General features: G+C 39.5%; 1 protein-coding gene across 2 annotated transcripts; it reads right to left on the reverse strand.

The window, feature by feature from the left end:
* Positions 1-394: 394 nt before the first annotated feature.
* On the reverse strand, positions 395-27,405 carry ZNF527 (zinc finger protein 527). 2 transcript variants are annotated; one of them, XM_028090711.2, is made up of 5 exons: positions 27,248-27,405; positions 23,977-24,051; positions 18,119-18,245; positions 17,420-17,515; positions 395-3,256 (listed from the first exon to the last, which is right to left on the reverse strand). In XM_028090711.2, exons 2-5 carry the CDS (start codon positions 24,007-24,009, stop codon positions 1,683-1,685), a joined length of 1,830 nt encoding a protein of 609 aa, XP_027946512.1. In that variant the 5' UTR covers positions 24,010-24,051; positions 27,248-27,405; the 3' UTR covers positions 395-1,682. The 2 variants fall into 2 exon arrangements, with proteins under 2 accessions (XP_027946512.1, XP_027946513.1); XM_028090712.2 differs by lacking the exon at positions 27,248-27,405 and having other exon boundaries at positions 18,129-18,245; positions 23,977-24,050.
* Between the last annotated feature and the right edge of the window lie 324 nt (positions 27,406-27,729).

The following is a 27,729-nucleotide window of genomic DNA, read 5'->3' on the forward strand; positions in this document are numbered from 1 at the left end:
TTTCACCCCATGCACATATATAAATCCTTTATTCTTTCCTAGTTCATTTGTTCTGTTGTTTTTATAGATGCTTTCCAGACAATATCCAAGATTCTAACAATTCTAACTGTTCAAGGTGGCTCCATTACCATATCATCAGTTTATCTCTCTACATCCACTCAGATAAAATAGGAATATACTGCCCTATAATACCCTCATATTCCTCATTACTCCGAAGAATGGTAATAACTTATGCCCTAAAAATTTTAGGCTCCAACTGTTTTACTTTTACCATGAATTGAAAATGTCCCATCCTATCTGCTGGTAATATCTTTGTCTGAATCTCTAGTTCCAAAGAAGTTATCCATAAACTTCTTTTTTTCTTTAAAGATTTTATTTATTTATTTGACAGAGAAAGAGAGAGACAGCGAGAGAGGGAACACAAACAGGGGGAGTGGGAGAGGGAGAAGCAGGCTTCCCGCTGAGCAGGGAGCCCAATGCGGGGCCAGATCCCAGGACCCTGGAATCATGACCTGAGCCAAAGGCAGATGCTTGAGGACTGAGCCACCCAGGCGCCCTGTTATCCACAAACTTCTTAAACCAAGCTTACAATCTCCCCACAAAAGAAGACCTCATTTACAATTCTATTATATTCTATTACACAGTATGTTTAAACCCTTACTGAAAACAGAAAATCAAATAATTCCTTTAAGATGAGAAGCCATTCATTAATGTGACAGATCCGTTATTCTCTTAGCTTGCCACTCTTTCTTTAAAGGCCTATAGTGAGTCACCACCACAAGTGATTTTAATTCCTTATGGGAAAGCCTGTTAAGGAGTTTTACTAGGTGAATTTTTAAAAATCCACCCTTATTATAAGTCTAATAAATACCAAATCAATTTTTATCAACAAATAAAATGTAATAATTCTCTCAGCTTTATGAAGGCTGTGTATTCAACTTCCATATACTTGTTTTAGCAAAAGGTTTCTCAGGATAATTATGCCATAAAAGATTAAGGCTTTCTCACGTGTATAGCAAACATAGGGTGTATGAATCAGGACTGTAATTCCAAGAGGCAAAAATCCAATTCAAATTAAGCAAAAAAAGAAAATTTATTGGATCACAAAAATTAAAAAGTAAAAGATGGTATAGACTTCAGGCATGATTGAATTCAGAAGGTCAAACAATGTCATCAGATTTGTCTCTTATCTCCATTTTCCTCTGTGTTGGACTGATCTTGGGAAGGCTTTCCTCATGTGGTGACAAAAAAGCTACTGGTGAGTTTTGAACCATGAAAAATCCTTTAAATCTGTGAAACTTGCAATTCCAGGAAAAAAAATGATCTTTTCTTACTATCCATAACAATACCCCCCTAGGGTTCTAGTGGGCCAAACAGGGCCATCTGCCACTCCCTTATTAACCAGACTGTGGCCAGCCTATGACCAAGCCACTACTCTCCCTAATAGTTTCATCAGAATGATATGCACTGAGGGTGAGGTAAGTTTCAAATGGGGCATAGAACAGATCCAAAAGTAATAGATGTCTACTATTCAGGCTATTTCAAATAAGGGGGATGCTCATAAACTGAAGGCTTTCCCATATTTACTACATTCATAGAATCATTAACCAAAGAATTCACTGATATTTATTTAATAAGGACTGAGTGGTGACTAAATGTTTTCTTTCATATACTTGTTATAATCAGAGAGTTTCTCTATTATGAATTTTCTGATGTCGTCTAAGGGCTGAGGCACAGCTAAAATTATTCCCACACTCATTACAGTTATAGGGTTTGTCTCCAGCATGAATTCTCTGGTGTAGCCTAAGGGACAAGATCTGATGGAAAGCCTTCCCACATTCATTACATTCATAGGGTTTCTCTCCAGTATGAATTCTCTGATGTTGATTAAGGTATGAGCCACAACTGAAGGCCTTCCCACATTTGTTACATTCATAGGGTTTCTCTCCTGCATGACTTCTCTTATGATGAATTAGAACTAAAGCATCACTGAAGGCTTTCCCACATTTACTGCATTCAAAAGGTCTCTCTCCACTATGTATTCTATGATGTCGATTAAGTTGTGAGTCAGTCCTAAAAAACTTCCCACATTTGATGCATTCATAAGGCTTTTCACCTGTATGAATTCTCTGATGTTGATTAAGGTGTGAGCGATAGCCAAAAGTCTTCCCACATTCATTACATTTAAAGGGTTTCTCTCCTGTATGAATCCTTTGATGCAGAGTAAGGGCGATGCGTCTGCTGAAGGCTTTTCCACATTGATTACATTCATAGGGTTTCTCTCCAGTGTGAATTCTCTGATGCTGATTGAGGTGTGCACTCTGTCTGAAGGCTTTGTTACATTCCTTACATTCATATGGTTTCTCTCCTGTGTGAATTCTCTGATGTTCAACAAGGAAGGCATAACGGCTAAAGGCCTTCCCACATTCATTGCATGCAAAAGGTTTCTCTCCAGTGTGGATTCTCTGATGTTGAGCAAGGTGTGCACTCTGTCTGAAAGCTTTGTTACATTCTTTACATTCATATGGTTTCTCTCCAATATGAGTTCTTTGATGTTCACTGAGAAAGAAATCATGGCTAAAGGCTTTTCCACAGTCATTGCATACAAATGGTTTCTCTCCACTGTGAATTCTCTGAGGTTGAGTAAAAAATGAGTAACAGCTAAAGGCATCATCACAGTCATTGAATCCATGCGGTAATTTTCCAAAATGAGTTGCTTGATGTTGAGTAAGTAATGAGTGGAAACTTAAGAGATTTGAAAAATCATTACTTTCATAACGTTTCTCCCCAGGAGGAATTCCTATATCTTTACTAAGGTATGTGTTCTGGTTGAATTCTTCACATTCATTATCTATCAAAGATTCCTTCTCAGCAGGTAATCTTTTATGTTCAATTAAGATGGAATTTGGGGGAAACATTTTATCATAAATATCAAATTTATGTACTTGCTCTACTGTGGGAACTCTCTCTTGTGTTGAAAGTACTGATTTCAAGAGAACACGTCTCTCAGAATTATTATATTTATTGTCTCTTTTCACAGCAGAGATTTCCTTAAGTGCTGTCACTTGCCTGAAATGCCTCTCCTGCTTTTGTTGATGCCGCTCAAATTCACCCTCATATTTCCAGGCTTCTCTGAAACTGGAATATTCCAGGTCATAACTTGTAAGTCTTTCCATTACCATCCCCTGGGATATTTCCTCTTCATCAATGTACCATTTTGGAGATAATTCCTTGATTTCATACCAAGAGTCCCAGTCTGAAAAATATCAAGAAAGCAAATGTGTCCTTTTTGCCTCTGTAAGGAGAAAACTGTTATAGAAGAAACTGAAGAATTTAATTGGAGGAATGAGGGGAGAAAGCACATGGTTTTGACACCTTTCAAATATGACCAAGCAAATACGAAAAAAATACAAAGGAAGAACAAAGAATGAAGAGAGCTGATAAAGGAAGATACATGTGTTGGCGATAGGGAGGAGGTTACAGGGGAAATGTAGGGCATCAAACACGTTAATATACAGGTAAAATGCAGAGTATCAAGATGCAGACAAAGCTAAATGCTGAGAAGATAAGGAGTTGAGAACAACTGACTAGATCATAATCACAGTTTCCCTGCCTCTAGTCTTTAAAGTCTCAAGTGCACTCTGCACTATCCAGTCCTATTTTTAAGACTAAAAGCTCCACGAAGGCAGGGATTAATGTTTTACTTCTAGTTCTTCTTACTGTTGCATTTAGTGCCTAGGACAATGGTAGCATTTTGTTAAATGAATGAATGCTGACAGAAAGCTCAACAACTTCTAAGACTTTATCAGGAACCAGAAAAAAAATTACTGTGTTTTGTTGTTGTTGTTGTTGTTGTTGTTGTTAAGTGTCTAGAAGAAATCTGAAGGTCAGCTTTGCTCATCATTGAGAGAAAAATGCTGCCTACAGAATAGATGATACTTTCAGGAGAGGATATTGGTTGAGATAAGATGGAAAGAAAACTATTTTTTTTTAAAGATTTTACTTATTTGAGAGAGACAGAGAGACAGAGTGAGAGAGAGAGAGAACACGAGCAGAGTGAGGGGCAGGAGGAGAAGCAGACTCCTCACTGAGCAGGGAGCCCAACACGGGGCTCGATCCCAGGACTCCATGATCATGACCTGAGCCAAAGGCAGACACTTAACCGACTGAGCCACCCAGGTGCCCCAAGAAAACTATATGCCATTCTCTCTCCTTTTTTTAATTAAAAAAAAAATTGGGGGGCACCTGCGTGGCTCAGTCAGTTAAGCATCTGCCCTCAGCTCAAGTCATGATCCCAGGGTCCTGGGATCAAGTCCCGCATTGGGGTCCTTGCTCAGCAAAAAGCCTGCTTCTCCCTCTCCCTCTGCCTGCCCCTCTCCCTGCTTGTACTCTCTCTGTTTCTGTCAAATAAATTTAAAAAATCTTTAAAAAAAATTTTTTTTAAGTAGGCTCCACAACCAGCACAGAGCCCAATACAGGGCTCAAACTCACAACCCTGAGATCAAGACCAGAGATGAGATCAAGAGTCAGGTGCTTAACAGATCCATCCAGGCGCCCCCCTTCTCTCTTTTTTTAAACTCTAAGGAGATAAAACTTGAACATATAAAAATTCAATATGACACATAATAAAGGACTAGTTAATATGATACAGATTATTAGTAGTATAAGTGTCAGAAAAACAGAGATCAAAACTCACTAATTTAGTTAAGGAATAATTCCTGGAGAATCTGAGCTTAATTGTCAAGGCTATGATCATGCTTCCAAAATGCAGTGATTATTCAAGTAACAGTCATTTTCATGTTTTGTTTTGTTTTTTAGAGAGAGAGAGAATGAGAGAGACAGCATGAGGTGGGGGGAGGGGGAGGGGGAGAGGGAGAGGGAAAATCTTAAGCAGGCTCCATGCCTGGCACAGAGCCTGACCCAGGGCTGGATCTCACAACTCTGATATCAAGAGTCAGACACTTAACCGACTGAGCCACCCAGGCACTCCTCATTTTCATGTTTTGATATGCATGGAGATTATTTTAGAACTGCACATGTTAGCATTTTTCAGTTAATTAGATATAGTCTTTTCCATAACAGCATCCCATCTGTTAAAAGAAAAGTCGCCTCCAGGCCAGGTCAGCACAAGTTGAAAAGCGAAGAATACATTATGCATCTGTACCTTTCTTCTTTGCAATACACCCTCCACCCAAGGAAAGCCTCATCCCTACCTATCCCACCTATGCATAGCCATGGATTTTCTTTTACTTCAGGCTCTATCTTAACCAAGGCCCGAGAGGGATTTGTTCACTTATCCTCTATTAGGTCTACACTATTGTTCTTTTTTTTTTTTTTTTTGGTAGAAATTCATTGTTCCCTCACCAACTTTCCTAGAACTTTCTTTCCTATGTTCATCACCCAGGGCCACTACATTCCCTCTTACCAAGAATAAATCTTTTCTCTACTCCAGGCAAATGGCAGCTTTATACAATACCTACTGTAATGCTGAGTAAAAGAAGACTGATGGGAGAAGACTAGATGTTTTCCAACATAGGTATTCTAAGATGCCTGGAGCTCCAAAAACTCTTGGAAAAAAAGATACTCTGTACTTAGGCATATGAATACTATAGGGGAAGGAATTCCATATAGGGTACTCCAGGGGACAGTAGAGAGTATAGCCTGGGAAAGTACAGAGCAGGAAGGAAGTACTGTATATGTGGAAGACATATTCATAATGATTGGAGTCCAGAAATACCTAGAAGTCGATGGTATTGAGGTATTATGGTGGCATTCAGCAAAAACGAGAAGACAGACAGTTCACCCATATCAGTGATTGAGGGGAAAAGGAAGTTATGGATTCAGGCAAAGTGGAAGAGACTCAAATGGGCATCCATGTGGCACAGTGGAAACAACACAGGGTTTGGGGTCATAGGTGAGTTTAAATCCTACTTCTTCATCTAGCTACCTAGTTATTCTAACTTTAACACATCAACAAATTGATTAACCCAACTCTTGAGCCTCAGTTTCTTAGTAGGCAAAATGAGGTGACCTTACAAGTATGGTATAAGAATAAAGAATACATTTAGGGGCGCCTGGGTGGCTTAGTCGTTAAGCGTCTGCCTTCGGCTCGGGTCACAGTCCCAGGGTCCTGGGATCGAGCTCCGCATAGGGCTCCCTGCTCAAGGGGAAGCCTGCTTCTCCCTCTCCCACTCCCCCTGCTTGTGTTCCCTCTCTCGCTGTCTCTCTCTGTCAAATAAATAAATAAAATCTTTAAAAAAAAAAAAAGAATACATTTAGAAAATATCTAGGAGTGTTGGTTCATTAATATGCATTCAGTGACACTTAACATAAAATGAAACAAATTAATATGTATTCATTAAGTTATTCTTATGCCTATACCATTAGTAGTCTCAGAAATTACATGTATGTCCAAAAAGGGATTATGAAATAGACTGATGGTCAAATGGCAAGACAAAGAATGGGAGAAGTAAACCCTTTGGGGTTAAAATATATCCAGACAATTAGAGATGTGTAATTTCCAACTGATTATAATCTATAAATGGATGGAAATTAAAAATCAAAGTATGATGAACTTTGGAATCCAATCAGAACTGCACAGAAAGTAGTAAGCATAGTTAGTATAAGTTGGAAGAGGAAAAGGTCTTACTGGACTGTAGAGTCTCCCACATGCTGAACTGATGAGCAGTACACAAACTGGAAGACTTCCTGATGAAGTAAATAATCTCCTGGCATGAAACCCAGAAGATTCTAGTAGGAAGTCTGGGAAAAAAGGAGAGGACCTAAGGAGAAATCTTAAGAAGAAGAAACTTTACTGCCAAAGCCCAGAATTCATGTTCCCATGAATAGCCTGAACAATGACCCACAGACTTATAGACTGGATCTCCATCTTTAAAAAACTGTAGAGAGTTATGTTGTCCAATATGGTAGCCACTAACCACATGTGGCAATTTAAATTTGTTAAAATAAAAAAATTTAATTCAGTTTCTCAATAATACCTAGCCATATTCCAAGTGCTCAATAGCAAAATGTGGCTAGTGACTACAATACTGGAAAGCACAGATATAGAATATATCCATCATCACAGACTGTTCTACTAGATGTCACTGGACAGAGATGCAAAGTAACATGACAAAGATGTTATGGTTGAACGAGGAAAAAACAGAAAAATAGGGCGTCAGTTAAAGGGAGAGAGAAACAGAATAGAGCTTTAAACAGAGAAAATGAATAGTGGTCAGAAATATCTTACAAATCTCAGTAAGCTGATGAATAGAAAAATAAAGAAAGGCAACTGGATTTAGCCAAATTAGAGGGAGCAGAACCAGACTGCAAGTGGTAAGGCAATATAAGAGAATTTGAAGTAAAGGCAATGAGTGGAGATTATAATTGGTATACAAGTAATTGGAAGAGAGAAGGTAGTATGGTGTACAAAAACACTGCAAAGGTCCTATGAAATGGTATGAAATTACTTCAAGGGAGTTTTTTTTTTTCAAAGAAGATTTAACTAAACAAAAATGTAAGACATAACTGTCCAAAAAGGAAAACATACATAAACATGCTTGCTTACCCCAACTTAATTTGTATCAGGTCAATTTCAATCAGAACCCCACAAGGATTGTATCTCTGAACTTAAATTATTTTAAAGGATGAATGGCAAAAAAAGAGCAATAATATAAAAGAAAATTCTAAAGAAAAAAATTCTAGGACCAGTAATATGACCTAAGTATTGCATTTTATACCTTCCTTTCATTAAAATCCCTATGAAAGGACTCAACCAAGGTGATTTGTAAAATTCTCTTTAATTACGGGGAAATGTCAAGAGAAACACACCCGAAGCATACAAATTTATGGGATGCAGAGGAGAACAAAGAGCTCTGCAGTTCATGCCTTACCCCCCCTTCCCTCTCACAACCATCAATTTGTTCTCCATATTTACAGGTCTGATTCTGCATTTTGTTTATTCATTTGTTTTTTTTATTTAGATTCCACATGAGTAAAGTCATATGGTATTTGTCTTTCTCAGTCTTATTTCACTTAGCAGGTACCCTCTAGAGGTCCATCAATGTTGTCACAAATAGCAAAATCTCATCTTTTTATAGCTGGGTAATATTCCATTGTGTATATATACACATCTTACTTCTCTGTTTGTCTATCAATGGATACTTAGGCTGCTTTCAGATCTTGCCTATTATAAATAATGCTGCAATAAACATATGGGTGCATACATCTTTTGAATTAGTGTTTTTGTTTTCCTCAGGTATGTACTCACTGGTGGAATTATTGGATCATATGGTATTTCTATTTTTAATTTTTTGAGGAATCTCTACACTTTTCCACAGTAGCTGTACCAGTTTACATTCCTACTGGCAGTACACTGTGGTTCCTTTTTCCTCCACATCCTAACCAATACAATGTTCTAAGTTTAAAAATTTTTTTAAAAAGCAAGTTGTAAATAGATGCATATAAAAATTGCGTGTGTGTGTGTGTATTTGTGCAAGGGAAATTCTAGAAAGATATAGATCCAACTATGCACAATACAGGTCTTTAGATGATATCTTGAGAGAAGAGTATACTTCCTACTTTATACATTTTTTAATTGCTTGAATATTTTCTAATATATTATTTCTATTTCAAAGGAAAAAGGAAAGGGGTGCCTGGCTGGCTCAGTCAGTACAGCATGAGACTCTTGATCTCAGGGTCGTGAGTTCAAGCCCCACACTGGGTGTAAAGATTACTTTAAAAAAAGAAAAAAGGAAAAATGTTATAGGGCAACCCTAATGCTGCTGGTCCTTAATTGCACCTTTCCAAATCAATGTGCGTCTAGATTGATATGGAAATCCTTCCATTTGTTTTTTCCATGAGATTCCCTTCAACTAGGTGTATTCAGGATGATGGAGTTTACTCAAATAAAAAAATATATATATATTAAAAAAAAAACAACTTAGGGGCACCTAGGTGGCTCAGTCAGTTGAGCATATACCTTTGGCTTGGGTCATGATCTCGGGGTCCTGGGATCAAGACCCTCCTCAGGCCTGAAATTCCACCTCATTTTTAGGGACTTTGGGACCTCAGAGAGTCAGAAATAGCCCAATGAGCACTCTCACCACTTCTCTCCCTTAACTACTTCATATGATCTCTCTACAGATCATTTACTATCTTTTTTACTCAGTGCTGTGCTGAAATATATGATGGGAAAGAACTATCCTCTTTAGATGGATCATGATTTGTTATGCTGGAGATCAGTGCAAATGAAATAAAGGACAGAGGTGTGATTATTGAGTGCCCTATTGAATAGGGAGGTCCAGGATGGCCTCCCTGAGGAAGTGACATTTAAGCAAAGAAAAGCCTCAGTGAAAGTAGTGGGTAGGTTTTGTGGAGATCTGGAGAAGAGCTTTAAAAGGAGAAGGAATGGATGCCTGGTGGCACAGTCGGTTAAGCGTCTGCCTTCGGCTCAGGTCATGATCTCAGGGTCCTGGGATTGAGTGCCACATCGGGCTCCCTGATCAGCGGGGAGCCTGCTTCTCCCTCTCCATCTCCCTCTGCCTTTCCCCCTGCTTGTGCTCCCTCTGTCAAATAGATAAATAAATAAAATCTTTAAAAAAAAAAAGGGAGAAGGACTAGCAAATATGAAGTTGCTGAGGTGGGAAGATGTCTGATGTATTCTAGGAATATCACTGAGCCAGGATCCTTAGAAGGAAATGAGTACTAGGAGATCAGAGGAACAGCTGGGGAACAAGTTATGTGGGCCCTTGAAACTCATGACCAGAACTTTGAGTTTTGTTCTGAGGGTGAAGGAGAGTCATTGGAGTGTTTGTGATTTAATGCGATTTCTATTTTAAAAGGAAAATAGAAAGGAAGTAAGGGTGGAGCAGGGAGATCAGTCGGGAGACTACTACAGTAATCCGGGTGGAAGGTGGTAGCTGCCTGGGCTGTGGTGGAGGCACTGGAGCTGGTGGGATTTGGGGTATATGTTGAAAATAGAAAATACGGGATTTGGCCAGGGACCAGTTGTGGAGTGTGAGAGAAAGAAAGTCAAGGATAACAACAAAGATTTTTGCCCTGAGCAACTGTACAGATGACCTTACCATTTACTGAGATGGAAAGACAGGGCAGAATGATGAGATGGGAACAAAAATTGATCTATTAAGTTTGAGAGACCTGTTGGATATCCAAGTGCAATAGTGATTAGATACCTGGAGTCAGGATTGGAGGTATGCATTTGAGAATCATTAGTGTACTTAAAGCCATAGGACGGCATAGGATTTTCTTTTTTTTTTTTTTTTAGATTTTATTTACTTATTTGGGAGAGAAAGAGCACGCACATGAACACATGAGCGGGGGGGAGGGGAGGACACTGGAGGAGGGGCAGAGAGAGAATCTCAAGCAGACTCCGTGCTGAGCGAGGAGCCCCACATGAGGCTCGATCTCAGAACCCCAAGATCATGACCTGAGCCAAAACAAAGAGTTGGACGCTCAACTAACTGAGCCACCCAGGCACCCATAATTTTATATTTCTATAAGACACATTTCTAAAAGAAGTGTTAAATAAACTATAAATGTACATATTTTACTTTATTTTATTTTTTTAAGATTTTATTTATTTATTTGACAGAGATAGAGAGCACAAGTAGGCAGAGTGGCAGAGGAGAGGGAGAAGCAGGTTCTCCACCAAGCAGGGAGCTGGACGTGGGGCTCGATCCCAGGACCCCAGGATCATGACCTGAGCTGAAGGCAGCTGCTTAACCGACTGAGCCACCCAGGTGCCCCTAAATGTACATATTTTAAATATTAATATCCATTGTCAAACTGCCCTCCAAGGTAATTTTTATCAATCTGCATACATACCAGAACATAAAGTACATGTCTTCAAACTAATCTACACTGATTAGTATCATTCTAAAATTTTTGCCCCTTTAAGTAAAGAGTACCTCATTATTTTATAATTTGCAATTTTCTGATTGTAAAATAGAGCACTTTCATATATGTATATGTACCAGCTTTGTATTTTGTGGTTTCTTCTTTGGTGAATTCTTTATTTGTATCTTTTACACATATTTTAATTGCACTAGCATTTTTTTTAGGATTTTATTTATTTATTTGACAAAGAGAGAGACCGTAAGAGAGGGAACACAGGCAGGGAAAGTGGGAGAGGGAGAAGCAGGCTTCCCACAGAGCACAGAGCCCGATGCGGGGCTTGATCCCAGGACCCTGGGACCACGATCTGAGCCGAAGACAGATGCTTAACAGCTGAGCCACCCAGGCAGCCTGCACTAGCATTTTCTTTTAAGTGATTTATAGAAGTCATTTATAAATTTAGGGCTTAAGGCTTTATAGTATTTTTTTCCCTCAGATCATCACTTTTTTTTTCAAGTCATCACTTCTTATTGTCACATGTCATCTTCATTTACAGTGCTTTCAATAAAATTTTTGAAAACATGTTATGAAGTCAGATCTCCCATTTTTCCATTATAGAGTCTGGCCTTGATGTCATTTTAAGAAAAACTTTCCAAAATTCAGTATTATACAAATACTATCTTAACTTTTAAGAAAATCTCTTCATACCACTAATTTAAAAAACCACCTTGTTATCAAATATTAGGTTCTCATATACACACGGGTGTATTTCTGTACTTTTTCTATTGTTCCACTGATCTATTTCACTACCCTTATAACAGACCAATCTCCCCCATGGATAACAGGCAACATTCTTTAATATTAAAAATTGAATCAAGCAGCATATTTAATGAATACCCACGACCAAGTATGCAATTCAGAAATACAAAAATAGTTCAGCAATAGGAAATCTTTACTATAAATTCTTACAGAATTTTTCTTCTATAAATTTTATGGAAGAAAAAATGTAAAAGAGAAAAAAAATAATTGCCTTAAAAGATGCTGAAAATATATAAAATCCAAAAGCCTCTCATGCTTAAAATATATACACCCATAGGTATAATACATAGAGCTAGGAATAGAAAAGAAAAAGGTACATTTAGTGTGAAACACCTGAAAATGCCCTGTGATATCAGAAAGAAGAAAAAGTTATAGCAATTGTTCAACATAGGTATGGAAACTGTAGTTGATAAAGTAGAATTGAAAACAAGAAAAGATAAGAGGGAACATAAATACAGAAAGGTCACTACATCCAGCAAACATTTTGCCTTATCCATCCAGGTACAGAGGAATCTATATCCCAGACTCCTGTGCAGCTAAGTGACTGAATTCTGGCCAATCAGAAGTAACAGATGTCACAAATGCTACTTCCAAACTAGTCCGTTAAAAATGTCCTTAGAGATCCCCATCCATTTTTATCGTGTGTGTGTGTGTGTGTGTGTGTGTGTGTGTGTGTGTGTGTGTGTGTGTGTGTGTCTATCTCCTCCCTCTCTTTTTCACTGGCTGGCTTCAGAGGATTCAGCACAGAACTTCAAGGCAATGGTGAGTCCTAAGGGATGACGCAGCCAACAGAGGAAATACGACTGCATATCTGAATGACAGTTTGCAACAGAAGCCCCAGATAACCTCACACAGGATTGTGACATGTACAAGGAACAATCTAGATTGTTTTTATTCACTGAGGCTTTGTTAAAGTAATTAGCTTTATGTTGACTAATACACTCAGACAATTGAGTAAGAGAGTACAATAAACTGACCAGACAGATGATAAATATATGCAAATAAATACTTTTTCTATATACCAACAATAATGAAACATTGAAAAGGAAATAAAGATATATAGTATGGAAAACAGCACAGCACTGGCTTAAGAATAAGTAAATGGTCAGTGGAACAAAAAAACAGAGGACAGAAATAAGATTCTTGCAAACCTAAGGACTTGGCATATTACAGAGGTGGCATTACAATCAATAGAGAAGAAATGGATTAATATACAGTACTGGGAAAACTCCATGTGGGGAAAAAAAAAGCCTACTACATCATATTTTAAAATTAAAGTCCAGATGGATTATAGGAGAAGACTGAAAAACTGAACCTTAAAACTATTAAAAAATAATACAGGAGAGTATCTGTATGATCTCCGTTAGGGGAAGATTTCGTAAACAAGAGTACAGTAAAGAACAAACAGTAATGGAAAAGATGGGTGAATTTGACACTATCATGAAAAACTTCTGGGTGAGAGAAGGCATTACAAAGGTAAAAGGCAAGGGACAGTCTGGGAAAAGATAACAAAAACACACATTATAGAAAAATGATTAATCCTCAATATATAAAGAAGTTCTACAAGTTGATAAGAAAAAGACAAATAACCTTACCTCAAAGAATGGGTTAAAAATATGAGCAGGCAAGTCACACAAGAGAAAAACTGAACGGTTAATTCATTTCTGGAAAAATGCTCAGTCTTACTAGGCAAATTAACAATTTCAAGAGCATTTCTCTTCCATCATACTGGCAAAAAATTATCAAGGGCAATATCACAAACTTAAATTGGAGAATATCAAGAGAATAAGGAAACAGAAAATCTCAGACATTGTTACTAGAGGTATGAACTGATACTATCACTTTCAAGAACAATTTGAGTATCTAGTAAAACAAAGTGTGCACTCCTACACTCCAGCAATTTTATTACTATGTACAAATCCTTGACAAACTCTTATGTGCATGTACATGGAAACATACCCTGCTACTACATGAGACAGCAAAGAATAGAAACAATCTAAATGGCCATCAGTAGTAGGGAAAGAGTTAAATAAAATGTGGCAAATTCAAAACATGAAACACTAGATAGCAGTTTAAAAAATGGAACTATATTACATAACAGATTTACCAAGGACAAATCTCAGAAAAATGTTGAGTAATACAGGCAAGTTGCAGAACAAAATGTAAAGAATACTACCTCTGAAAAAATAAAAACACTTTTTTAAACAGATGCATAAATGTTTACAAAATATGCTTAAAAATGAATTGGAAGGACATATGATTTATGACTGATGATTGTTGTTGCTTCTCAGAGCAAGAGGTAGATGAGGGAAAGTGAACTGAGAATGAGAAACAGAATTTGTGCTTAAGATAGTGTATCTCTTTCATCAAAAAAACGAAAATATGTCAAAATATTAATAATGATCAATTCTGGGTGGTAGGCATTTGCTGTATCATTCCCTTTACTTTCCTATATTCTTAACTTTCTCAACAAAAAAAAGAACAAAAATATTTCCTGAAATAAAAACTTGATTCTCCATCCTGAAAGATAATATATGTGCCAGGAAAAAGTGATCCAACATGGTCAAGATTGAGATGTACTCTAACAAAATAACTTTAAAATTAAAGAAAGAGCCTACCAGGAGACCAGAACAAAATATAAAGCTAACTATACAGAAAGGAAAATATCAAGTTGGTATCAGACTTCTTCATAACACTACTCAACATTAATACTATACTACAATAAACTTTAGCAAAGAACGGCCAGTTATGAACAAGTTAGAACTTGGGGGGACATTATTTGCGTGAACTCTTTGTGAGGAAACTGCGAGAGGACAAACTTCAGCCAACCAAGAGATATCTAGAGAAATTTCAGCAAAAGGACCTTGTGGAAAGCACTGAACATATTTAACTATAGAACAAAGATGAAATGAAAGGTTGGGATAAATGTGACAGAAGAGCATGTAAATATAATATGCCTTGACAATATGAAAAGTGTACAACTAACAAAATTTGGGAAGAGAAGGTGGGAGGTAAAACAAGCCTACTTACTGACTCATCTGTAACAAGTAAAAAAATCATTAGTTTTTAAAGTCAACTAATCAAGTAATAGAAGGAATAAATATTGTCTACAGAAACAGAGCACTATAATACGAGAATAAAAGAAAAACCTTCCTGGGCACCTGGGTGGTTCAGTTGGTTAGGAGCCTTCAGCTCCGGTCATGATCCTGGAGTCCTGGGATCGAGTCCCACATTGGACTCCCTGCTCAGCAAGGAGTCTGCTTCTCCCTCTGACCCTCCCCCCTCACACTCTCTCTATCTCATTCTATCTCTCAAAATAAATAAATAAATAAAAGAAAAACCTTCCTAGTTATTACAAAACTATAGTAGTAAATGACCAAAATAAAAGGCTAGGGAAATAGATAAGTGAAAGTCTTTTTTAAAAACTGTAAAAACCATGATTCATCGTTATAACACATCAAAAACTGTATGGTGACTAACATAAAAAAAAATGGAAAATCTCTCTTTAAAAAAAATAAAATAATAAAAACTGTAAAAACCAGAAAATGTCAAAAAAACAATATACAGAATTAAGCCCAAACATATCAAAAATGTAATTGGACTTTCACCTATTAACTTGAAAAATGATATTCAGATTGGTTCACAGAGCAAAACTCAATTCTATACTGCATATAAATGCCACACTTTAAAAAGTGATTTTTAAAAATTGAAAATAAAAGGATGAAGAAAGATCTTAAAAAGTAGAAAAAGGCAAGAAACAGATTCTCCCCTACGGCATTAACCAGTAAGGCAGGGTGCTGACATCTTGATTTTAGTCCTATAAGACCTATAAGTGGCAATGAGCACACATAGCACCCAGACCTTGGTTTCTAAACATCATTTCCCAATAAAAGGAACCAGAGCTCCTAGGAGAAACAGTTGATTCAAGGGTAGGGCAAGGAAAACAAGATGAACCCAGAATACCTGGAACCAGGAAGGAAAGAAAGGCTCAAAAATGGATGGGGGCATGTTAAAAGATGAAAGAAACCAACTGGAAGGAGATCCCAATGGTCAAAGCAGAAGAACTTGAGCAAAAAATGATTCACTGGATCTACCTCATCCAGGAAAAATTAAAATCCATGATTTATAAAGAGATAATTGAATATATAAATAAATAGAGAAGGAACAGCTCTTCTCTATAGGACAATCCTAATTAATATACATAAAGAAAGAAGGGAAATGGAAAAAAATCAATATTAGGCCAATACCACATTAATAACTGTTGCAGAGGGGCACCTGGGTGGCTCAGTCGGTTAAGCGGCTGCCTTCGGCTCAGGTCATGAGCCCAGGGTCCTGGGATCGAGCCCCGCATCAGGCTCCCTGCTCAGCAGAGAGCCTGCTTCTCCCTTCCCTCTGCCTGCCACTCTACCTACTTCTGCTCTTTATCTGTCAAATAAATAAATAAATAATATCTTAAAAAAATAAATAAATAACTGTTGCAGACAAGACCCACTGGGCCAATGGATGCTAAAATTAGTAGGGAAAAGTTTCAGAAGAAACTGAATAGTCTCAAAGTATCTCCCCCAAGATATTTATTAATTACAAACAGAAAAATAATAACTTTACAATGGAGAAATCAGGCAGACACCACCTTTACCAAGTGATCAAAATTATCATCCATAGTAAGACATACCAATATTATGACTCCTCCGGTATGTTGCACTGAGAGGAACATAACATTATTTCTGTGGCACTCTTTCCAAAAATGCATTACTTCCATCTAATCATGACAAAACAGCAGATAAACCCAAATTGGGTGCAAGCAGATGTAATGAGCCATTTATCCAGAGTGAAGCATATCTGAAGACTCTGGGAAAGATTTCTCCAAGACAATAAAATCAACAGATTACTTTAATGGGTCTGAGTGTCTTAAGAGACTTAGACAATTGATGGGGAGTTGGGAATTGAGTTAGGAATATGTATATAGAAAACTAAGGAAAAAAACAAATAACCCCCCAAATTATTAACTCCAGGAAAAATAAAAAATCACATAGAAAATCTTGGTATATACACAGCACGGCTGTGACTAGCACTTAATAGCCATAATATTGTAAACACTAAACAGTGATTCAGTCAAAATTATGATACCGGTGAGATAGGCAGATGGGAAGTGTATGTGTGCATGCGCATGCACGCGCACAGGACAGGTGCACACCTGCACACATATATTTGATTCAGGGTAAGAAAGTACTAAATTCTTATTTTTTTTAAAAGATATTGGATGAGGACTAAACCTAGAAAAACAATTAAGAAATAGCAACATAACCATATTTGTTAAAGAAATGAAGGAAACATCAAAAAAAAAAGGCTGCAAAAGCAAAGAAAGTCAATCCTTCTAAGGAGAGCGACATTGAGAAGGACAAGAGACCGCCTTTTTTAAGGGAATAAGCCTTGTAAAACTACCTGATTCTTTAAACAATGTGCATGCATAAGTTTGATAACAACTTTCATAAAAATAAAAACTCTAAAACGTAACCTGGAAATGTATATATTTCTGACCCTAAAAGGGAAAGAAGAGCTGGGAAGGACTGAGATTCAGGTTATACGCAGAAGAATCACAAGTGTATAATTTGATAGCAATAGGGAGAAACCCACCCCCGCCAAGCCCAGGGCAGCCTCCTCAAGTGCAGGGCAGCCTTCTCATGACCTCTTGGCCTTGGCCTGACACCCTACAACAGCCCTCCTTGCCCAGTTCCCTGTCACTCACCAGCACACTGACCATCTGACATCTCTTTCTCCACCATCCAAGGTTCCTTCCCTTGCTCCAATAAGGAGATCATGTTGGGCTTAGAAATGGAGAGTCCTGTTTATAGGAGAAGAAAAATGAGAGCAAGAAAGTGACAAACAGGGAGACAATCAACTTGCTATAGCCTTTCTAGGACTCAATCTCAATCTCTTGTTCATTAGTCAAGAAAAGAAATTTAAGGAAAGGCAAGAGAATGGAATGATTCTTGTATGAAGGATGAAGATGAAGCTTCTTCCATAACAGTGGTTCTCAAAGTGCTAGAGCAGAAGCACCACCACCTAGGATCTTATTAGAAATGCAAAATCTCAGGCCTCAACCCAGACCTACTGAATCAGAAACCACAGTGGTTCTCAAACTTTAATGGGCATCAGAGTCATTTGGAGGGCTCATTAAAACCCAGACTACTGGGCCTATTTCCTGAGTTTCTGATTCTGCAGACCTAGAGTGGGACCCCATAATTTGCAATTTAACAAATTCCTACCTCATTCTACAGCAATGGGAACTACTAATTTCTAACTCTTTGAAACTACTTCAAATTATTTCCTGGGAGCAGGAAGTAGAAATTCAGCTAAAGCACTTAAGATAACCTAGATATTCCCAATGGAGGAAACAAAAATACCCCAGAGGGAAGATTCTGAATTATGGGGGAGACATCCTTACCAAGCCATACCAAGTTCCTGTAGTTCTCCAACATGACATCTCTGTATAAATCCTTCTGAGACTGGTCCAGCCATTCCCATTCCTCTTGAGAAAAATCTAGAGCCACATCTCTGAAGGTCACCAGACCCTTAAAAAAAAAAAAAAAAAAAAGGTCTCGTTTGCCAAGTGTTCCCATATGGTTCTAGCAGAAAAGATGAAATTCTGGCAGAGTTCAAAGCTCTATGTGGCCCAAGGAAAATAACTACTGGGGAGCATGTACATGCCCAGGTTTGTCAAATATTTTGAGAGAAAGAGAAATATTAGAAATAGACTCACCCCTTGAAACTTTCACATTTTTGTGAATAAAAAAAGACATATACACAGGAAAAAAATTAGCTTATGACATGAAACATGAGTTTATAACATGAAAGTATGTGAGCAAGGCTATTTTATATTACATATACTATGTATCAATAAATTCTCATAGGGGGTGCCTGGGTGGCTCAGTTGGTTAAGCAACTGCCTTCGGCTCAGGTCATGATCCTGGAGTCCTGGGATCGAGTCCCACATCGGGATCCCTGTTCGGCAGGGAGTCTGCTTCTCCCTCTGACCCTCCCCCCTCTCATGTGCTCTTTCTCTCTCTCTCATTCTCTCTCTCAAATAAATAAAATCTTTAAAATAAATAAATAAATAAATAAAATAAAAATAAATTCTCATAGGGATGATTCCATTACACTCCCCAAAATGAGATATCAGATGGGTCAGAGTAGTGAGGGAAGGCCTTGAATTGGGCTTTAACAAAAGGGTACGGTCTGAAACTCAGACTTTATATATAAGGAGAAACTTGCAAAAATGTGTCCTGAAGAAATAATGAAGCATATGTGAAGTGATTTAGATAGAATTTTCATTGGAAGGTTATATGAAAAATCTGGAAAAAAACTTTAATGTCAAAAAATAAGTTTAGGGGCACCTGGGTGGCACAATGGGTTGAACATCTGACTCTTGATTTCGGCTCAGGTCATGATCTCAGGGTCATGTGATCGAGCCCCACATAGGGCTCCACACTCAGTGGGGAGTCTGCTACTCTCCCTCTCCTTGCTCATGCTCTCTAAAATAAATTAAATAAAATATTTTTAAAAATAAAGGGGCGCCTGGGTGGCTCAGTTGGTTAAGCATCTGCCTTCAGCCCAGTGCATTATCCCAGGGTCCTGCAATCGAGCCCCACTCCCTACTGAGCAGGGAGACTGCTTTTCCCTCTCCCTCTGCCTGCCACTCCTGCTTGTGTGCTCTCTCCCTCTCGCTCTCTCTCTGTCAAATAAATACATACAATCTTTTTAATAAATAAAATAAAATAAAATAAAATAAAATAAAATAAAATAAAATAAAATAAAAAACAGTTAGTTTACACCACTGGACTATAAGCTGTATGAGGGGAAGGATATCTGTTTTACAAGCTCATGAATATCTGGTGTCTATATAAAACCTGTCACACTGTAAACAGTAAATATTTGCCACTCAGTGAATAAATGGTAAACTTTCTTGTAATATATCCATAGGAAGGAAGAGTACTCAATGCTTAAAATGGCAGAGTTCCATTTTGCAGATTATGGTCTCATTTTTTTATTAAAAATCATGAAATATCTATCAGTGCAGAGAACAGATCTAGTGCCAAGATCTCAGATGCCAGCCAAAAGCCAACCTGCAAGTGGATTCTTCTAAACACAGCATCTTCAGGCCTGCTATGTTAACTCTTTTTTGAGCATTGGTCTATTTAGTTTTCTACTTTTTGAGCTAGTTTTTATATTTTATATTTACCTAGGAAATAATCTCTTTTGCTTGTGCTTTCAAATTAAAAGTATACAGCTGTTTGTCAAATTGAAAAAAAAAAGACAAACATGGTTATTCTACATAGTAGATATACGGATGAATGTGGCTAGAGAAAAAAAACCTCACACAAGTACATACTGTTATATAACTCCCATGTGCCCCTCTACACCTCTCTGTGTCCTGGGACACTGACCTCTATTGACTGCATTAATAGACTGCCTTACCTGACCCCATTTTCAGTTGGGTTCAGCCACATGCAGGAGATGGGAGGGAGGCAAGTGAAGCACAATATTTACTCCCCTGGCACCCTCCTTGCAGCACCACCCTGTGTGGTGTCTGTCCTTCGATCACAGGTCACAACGCCTGTCAGAGGCCCTCCCCACTCAGATCTCTCTATCTCTGGGTTCAGGTCTAAGTTTTACTATTATAAGTCCCTGGGTATAGCACTATCCTTTACAGTTCTCTATATACTGATTTATAACTTGGAAACACTTCCCTTTGGAGTTTCTTGCCGGAACCCTAACTGATAAACACGTTGATCCAATGTACTTCTAGGATATGACCAGAGATTCCACAAAAGCACCACTACACTTCCGTAATAAATTCACTTTCCCGTTCACCCGTGACTATTTCATAGATTCTGCCTCTCTCTCAAAATACCACCAATTCCTTCCCTGTCCTCACTTTGAACTTCCTCGTCTTGCTCACCACAGGTCCTTGCTTTGAACTTCTTCGTCTTGCTCACCACAGGTCCTTGCTGAACTGTACCTATATTCATATATTCTGTCTTCCCTCTGTTACTATGCATGAAACTCTAGGCTCCTATCTATGGCCATTCCCTCCACTTGTCCACACAAAGACATTGTCACCTCTCTCCCTTGTAATTATCAGGGAAATAAGATATCTCTCTTATATTATCAATATTTTCTCACTTTCCTAAATTATTTCTATCAGTATACAAACTGATGTAATATCTTTCATCTTATAAATAGATCAATTCCCTTCCATAAGCTCACTGTAGTTATTGTTCTATTTCTCTACTCCTCTTAAAAACAAAATTCTTCCAGGGGCGCCTGGGTGGCTCAGTCGTTAAGCGTCTGCCTCCGGCTCAGGTCATGATCCCAGGGTCCTGGGATCGAGCCCCGCATCGGGCTCCCTGCTCGGCGGGAAGCCTGCTTCTCCCTCTCCCACTCCCTCTGCTTGTGCTCCCTCTTGTGTCTCTCTCTGTCAAATAAAGAAATAAAATCTTAAAAACAAAACAAAACAAAATTCTTCCAAAGAGTTGTTTAAATCAGCAATGTCCAATAGAAAAACAATGTAAACCTCATACTAAAATTTTTCAGAAGCCACATTAAAAAAGTAAATAGATTTAATGAAAACAAAATACGAATAACTGCTATATTTATTGACCAATTACTACACGCCAGACACCCTAATGAGCATTTTGATATTATCTCAATCTCACTGTAAAACTTGTTAAAAAAAAAGTATGAAACCCATTTTACAGATGTTTAAGACCAAATGTCATGCTGAATCACTAGGTTATATTGCAAAAAGAAAAAGAAAGTAAGCAGAAATAAGTAAATTTAGGGGCGCCTGCCTGGGTGGCTCAGTCAGTTAAGTGTCTGCCTTTGGCTCAGGTCATGATCCCAGGGTCCTGGGATCGGGCCCCAAGTCAGGCTCCCTGCTCTGCAGGGGGTCTGCTTCTCCCTCTCCCTGCTCTTGTGCTCTTGCTCTCTAAATAAATAAATAAATAAATCCAATAACTTTAAAAAAAGAAACAAATTTAATATATTTAATCCGTTATATCTAAAATGTTATTTCAACATGTACTCAATATAAAAATTATTAATGAGATGCTTTACATTCTTTTTTTGTACTGAATCTTTAAAATCTGGTATATATTTTATACTTATAGCGTGTCTTAATTCAGAGCAGTCTTATGTGGCTACTGGGTACATTATTGGAGAGCACAGGTCTAAACTCATCTCTGTTCTTATCTTTTAGGCCCACTCTTCCCTAGTGCCCCCACTGCAATGCTTTCATCCCAACCATTCTATCAAGTAGCTTTTGTCAAGAATATCAGTAGCTTCCATGTTACCAAATCCAATGGTCAGTTCTCAGTCTTCATCTTCCTCACTCTCCCCCAGAAGAATTTAATTCAGTTGATCATACCCTCTATGAAACACTTTGTACTCCTGACTTCTAGGACGCATACTCTTCTGGTTTTCCTTCCACATCAGTCCTTCTCGGTCTCTTTTGCTGGTTCCTCCTCTTCTTCTCAGCCTCTAGATATTGAATCCTCAAAACTCAGTCCTTGGGCATCTTTCCTATCTACACTCACAATCCTACCCTCCAGATAATCTTATGCCGTCCTATGGCTTTAAGTACACTAATGATTCTCAAAAGCATACCTCCAATCCTGACTCCAGGTATCTAATCACTATTGCACTTGGATATCCAACAGGTCTCTCAAACTTAATAGATCAAGAACTCAATTTTTGTTCCTATCTCATCATTCTGCCCTGTCTTTCCATCTCAGTAAATGGTAAGGTCATTTATACAGTTGCTCAGGGCAAAAATCTTTGTTGTTATCCTTGACTTTCTTTCTCTCACACTCCACAACCAGTCCCTGGCCAAATCCCGTATTTTCTATCTTCAACATATACCCCAAATCCCACCAGCTCCAGTGCCTCCACCACGGCCCAGGCAGCTACCACCTTCCACCCGGATTACTGTAGTAGTCTCCCGACTGATCTCCCTGCTCCACCCTTACTTCCTTTCTATTTTCCTTTTAAAATAGAAATCGCATTAAATCACAAACACTCCAATGACTCTCCTTCACCCTCAGAACAAAACTCAAAGTTCTGGTCCTGAGTTTCAAGGGCCCACATAACTTGTTCCCCAGCTGTTCCTCTGATCTCCTAGTGCTCATTTCCTTCTAAGGATCCTGGCTCAGTGATATTCCTAGAATACATCAGACATCTTCCCACCTCAGCAACTTCATATTTGCTAGTCCTTCTCCCTTTTTTTTTAAAAGATTTTATTTATTTATCTATTTGACAGAGGGAGCACAAGCAGGGGGAAAGGCAGAGGGAGATGGAGAGGGAGAAGCAGGCTCCCCACTGAGCAGGGAGCCCGATGTGGCACTCAATCCCAGGACCCTGGGATCATGACCTGAGCCGAAGGCAGACGCTTAACCGACTGTGCCACCAGGCATCCATTCCTTCTCCTTTTAAAGCTCTTCTCCAGATCTCCAAAAAACCTACCCCCTACTTTCACTGAGGCTTTTCCTTGCTTAAATGTCACTTCCTCAGGGAGGCCATCCTGGACCTCACTATTTAATACGGCACTCAATAGGGGCGCCTGGGTGGCTCAGTTGGTTAAGCGACTGCCTTCGGCTCAGGTCATGATCCTGGAGTCCCGGGATCGAGTCCCACATCGGGCTCCCTGCTCAGCAGGGAGTCTGCTTCTACCTCTGACCCTCTTCCCTCTCGTGCTCTCTATCTCTCATTCTCTCTCTCTCAAATAAATAAATAAATAAAATCTTTAAAAAAAAAAAATACGGCACTCAATAATCACACCTCTGGGGGCGCCTGGGTGGCTCAGTCAGTTAAGTGACTGACTTCGGCTCAGGTCATGATCCTGGAGTCCCGGGATCGAGTCCCACATCGGGCTCCCTGCTCAGCAGGGAGTCTGCTTCTCCCTCTGACCCTCTTCCCTCTCGTGCTCTCTATCTCTCATTCTCTCTCTCTCAAATAAATAAATCTTTAAAAAAAAAAATAATCACACCTCTGTCCTTTATTTCATTTGCACTGATCTCCAGCATAACAAATCATGATCCATCTAAAGAGGATAGGTCTTTCCCATCATATATTTCAGCACAGCACTGAGTAAAAAAGATAGTAAATGATCTGTAGAGAGATCATATTAAGTAGTTAAGGGAGAGAAGTGGTGAGAGTGCTCATTGGGCTATTTCTGACTCTCTGAGGTCCCAAAGTCCCTAAAAATGAGGTGGCATTTCTGGAAACAAAGTGAAAACATCAACTTACCTGGGACATGGCTTTACATAGTCCAACAGCCATTCTTCCTTCCTTCTTCAATCTTCTCTTTTGGAGAACAAGGTCCTGAGAAGGGAGAATTAAAGGGAAAAAAAGAATGGCACACCAGCCCTATGTTGCTGACCTGAGATTCACAAAGATAGAACTCTTGTCCCTTTAAGGTCTCCACAGCCTCCTTACATGGGCCAGCCCTACCCTCTTCCAAGATCTGAGAAAAAGGCCAGAGTTGAATTTAACCCTGAAGTCCTGACTGATATTAAGAACATATAGCCTAAACTCAACAAAATCTAAATGGCCAACAGGCTGGTTTATGATCTGCCACCTGGCTGCCCCTTAGATTTCATTTCCTACCCTCATCCCCCTTGGCTCACCCTACTCCAGGCACAGGAGTTTTCTTACAATTCCTCAAACACTGTGCACGCTCCTTCTTCAAGGCTGTTGCCTTTGCTTTTCCTTCTTCCTGGACATGGCTCACTCCCTCTCTTCATTCCTATTTGTGCTCAGTTGTCACCACATTAGAGGAACTTTCCTGAAAATTCTATCTAAAGAGAACCTCCCTTCTCTTTTCCCTTATCCTGATTTACTTTTCTTCTTAGCATCTGACACCACTGGACATGTTTTTTTCTCTTTATCGTTGTCTCCCCAAACAATAGTGTAGGATCTAATAGAACTAGGATTCATTTGGTTCACTGGTGTATCTCTGGTGTTAGAGTAATGCCAGAATCTTTGCAGGCGCTCAAAAAGTATTTGTTAAATGAATAAATAAATCTTGCTGTGCCTCCTGTAATATAAATGGCAATGTTACACATGTTGTATATGTCATTATCTTACTTAATCTTCACAAAACTGCAAAGATAAGTATTATTATCCCCATCTTACCAACAAGTAAAATTGAGGTTCAAAAAGCTTAAACAACTAACTCAATCATAAGAGTTAAAACTGCAATGAGACTCGAAACCTGGTCCTCTTTCAAGAGCCTACAATGTCTGAATGAAATATTTAACATAACCTGGGGAATCAATGCTATATATTTACTAGAGAAGCATCTTCAGAGCTGGCAGATATTACCTTTATTACTTCACAGGAATACAGCTTGAGGCAGGTATTGCTCATTTTTAATATAAACCAATAACAGGGTGCCTGGGTGGCTCAGTTGGTTAAGCGACTGCCTTCGGCTCAGGTCATGATCCTGGAGTCCCGGGATCGAGTCCCGCATCGGGCTCCCTGCTTGGCAGGGAGTCTGCTTCTCCCTCTGACCCTCTTCCCTTTCATGCTCTCTATCTCTCATTCTCTCTCTCTCAAATAAATAAATAAAATCTTTAAAAAAAATATATAAACCAATAACAAATTGCACAGTCCCCTCAGAGCCAACATATCTTCATTCTGAAAGTGAGCATAGTTGTGTTTGACCTAGAATTTAGAATACATGACCCCCTAATTCTGGGCTACTCTGCACTAGCCAACTCATTGTTTAAGAAATTTATTTCGTTAGCGCAATGCAGCTTCAAATTGTCCATAAAAGCCTTTGCAACCTGAGAGAAGAATCAATGAAGTATTCTCTGCATCTGGGAGCCCTATGTAGCATATGCATAAAAGAAATGTCTTTTAAATTTGTTTGCAAATAGCTGTGTATCACTTGGGTAGTATTTTCCAAGTTTGAGATGAACATCAGTCTCTGAAAGAAGCTGATTTTAAAGACTTGGGTTTTATATAACCCCCAGGCACATGTTAACTCTCCACTCCTTCACTCACTGGCTACATGACCTTGGGCAAGATACTCCATCTCTCAGAACATTTCTTTCCTCACTGTCAAGACTGCATGAGCCAATTCCACTTAGAGAAGTGCTACCCTTGTTCCTGCCTACTTTCTATACACACATTTGCAAAGGAAATGAGAACATTTTTCTTTATTAAGAAAGTCAGAACCAAAATTCAACTAACTTGGTACATAAGAAAAAGAGCCATGGATCAGCCTCTCTGAGCACCAAACATGGAAGACTTTTGACAAAGACAAAGCTAAAATCTCAAAGTGCATGGCCTAAGGGAGAGAAAGACTGGGTTTCGGATTGAGCTTTCCTCCCCCAGAGGCAGTCAATTTGAGGATGGTCTCACTACAGTGAGACCCTTTAGACTGGGTCCTGTGACTCACAAGGGGAATGAAGAGACCCACATCAAGATCCCATATCCTACGGGGCTCCTGGGTGGCTCAGTCGTTAAGCAGTCTGCTTTCGGCTCAGGTCATGATCCCCAGGGTCCTGGGATTGAGCCCCGCATCGGGCTTCCTGCTCCATGGGAGGCCTGCTTCTCCCTCTCCCACTCCCCCTGCTTGTGTTCCCTCTCTCGCTTTGTCTCTGTCAAATAAATAAATAAAATCTTTAAAAAAAAAAAAAAGATCCCATATCCTCGAGGTTCCTAGTCCAAGATCAGGGACAATCCTCTCCAAAACCCTTAGAACCCAGGGCCCCCATTTTTCATTCTCACAATATAGGAAAGATCAAGAGAGTTTAGTGATTAAAAGCAAGGACTCTGGAGCCAAAATGCCTAGGTTCGAGACCCCCGTTCTGTCATTAATTAACTGTCTGAACTTGGGCAAGTAATTTTAATCTTTCTGTGCCCACAACCACACGCTAGGTCCCACACAATCAAGCTTTCCATCTCACATACACATACAAATTTTCACCCAGTCACACACATACACTATCCACGGTCACACAAGCTCATCTGTAATGTCAAATACCTATGTAGTGGCATTAACGCAAAGATAGATGATACACAATTACTCAGACAGTCCCACGCAATCTCACACACAGTGACATACCACACTAGGTCACACGTCCTGTCATCATAACTCATACAAATTTATACCTGCAGAGAGAAGATGCACACAGGTACATAATCACACCTGCTGTCACTCACATTCAAACACTGTTATATCCACAGAGACAAGTGGTCAAACATAATCACACACATTCATACTGCGACACACACAATGTCACACCCGCAGTCTCTCACAAACCCATATACAGAAACACAGTTATACCTGCAGAGACGCAGACACAGTTTTACACCTGAAACATACAGTCGCACATAAGCACACACGCGGTGACAGACATGATCACATTCTGTCACACCACGGCCTCTCACATAGTTAGTTCGACAGTAACCCCAGAGGCACCCACCCCGGTCCCACCCCTGTCCCTGCCGGTCCACCCGAAGCCCAGCCCTGACCTCTGGCTCCCGCGCGCAGCCAGGCCCGACTCACCTCCCGGCGCCGCGGGCTCTGGAAACCCGCCCAGCGACCCGAGAGCCGCGACGTCCCCTCCCAGAATCCCCCGCGGGGTGAAGCTGAGCAGGGACTGAGGCGCGCGGGACCTCGAGCTCGGCTGGGGAAACATCCAGCTGGACTGGACGCGGCTCAGTTTTTCATTACGACCCCGCGAACCACGAGTCCCAGAACGCTTTGCGCCGCGGCCTTCTTTGCTGAACTACATTTCCCAGAGGACGCCCAAGGCCCGCCTCTACTCCGCGCCTGCGCAGGCGGCCGCGGCTGAGGGTGTCTGAGAGCTGTGTGCCGCCCTAGCAGATCTCGGGCGCTCAAGTGCCGCTGGGCACCTGTGTGTGAGGAAACCGTGAAGCTCCGCGCGTCCATGACTGTTATTGAATGCTCAGGTGTGGCGATCTGTGTGTGACCGTCGCTGCACACTTTTATGACTGCGCATCACGGAGCAAAGGTTTCTGTCAGTG

This window comes from Eumetopias jubatus, unplaced genomic scaffold (assembly GCF_037043125.1).
Source record: "Eumetopias jubatus isolate StellerSeaLion01/CBP00866 unplaced genomic scaffold, mEumJub1_p1.0 scaffold_10, whole genome shotgun sequence".
NCBI lineage: Eukaryota > Metazoa > Chordata > Mammalia > Carnivora > Otariidae > Eumetopias > Eumetopias jubatus.

Coding starts and splice junctions, on each gene's coding strand:
- ZNF527 (XM_028090711.2), bottom strand. CDS start 24,009: ATGGCTGTTGGACTATGTAAAGCCATGTCCCAG. Junction 17,516..18,118: donor CAGGAACTTGGTATGGCTTG/GTAAGGATGTCT, acceptor TCCTATAAACAG/GACTCTCCATTTCTAAGCCC. Junction 3,257..17,419: donor GTCAGATGGTCAGTGTGCTG/GTGAGTGACAGG, acceptor GATATTTTTCAG/ACTGGGACTCTTGGTATGAA.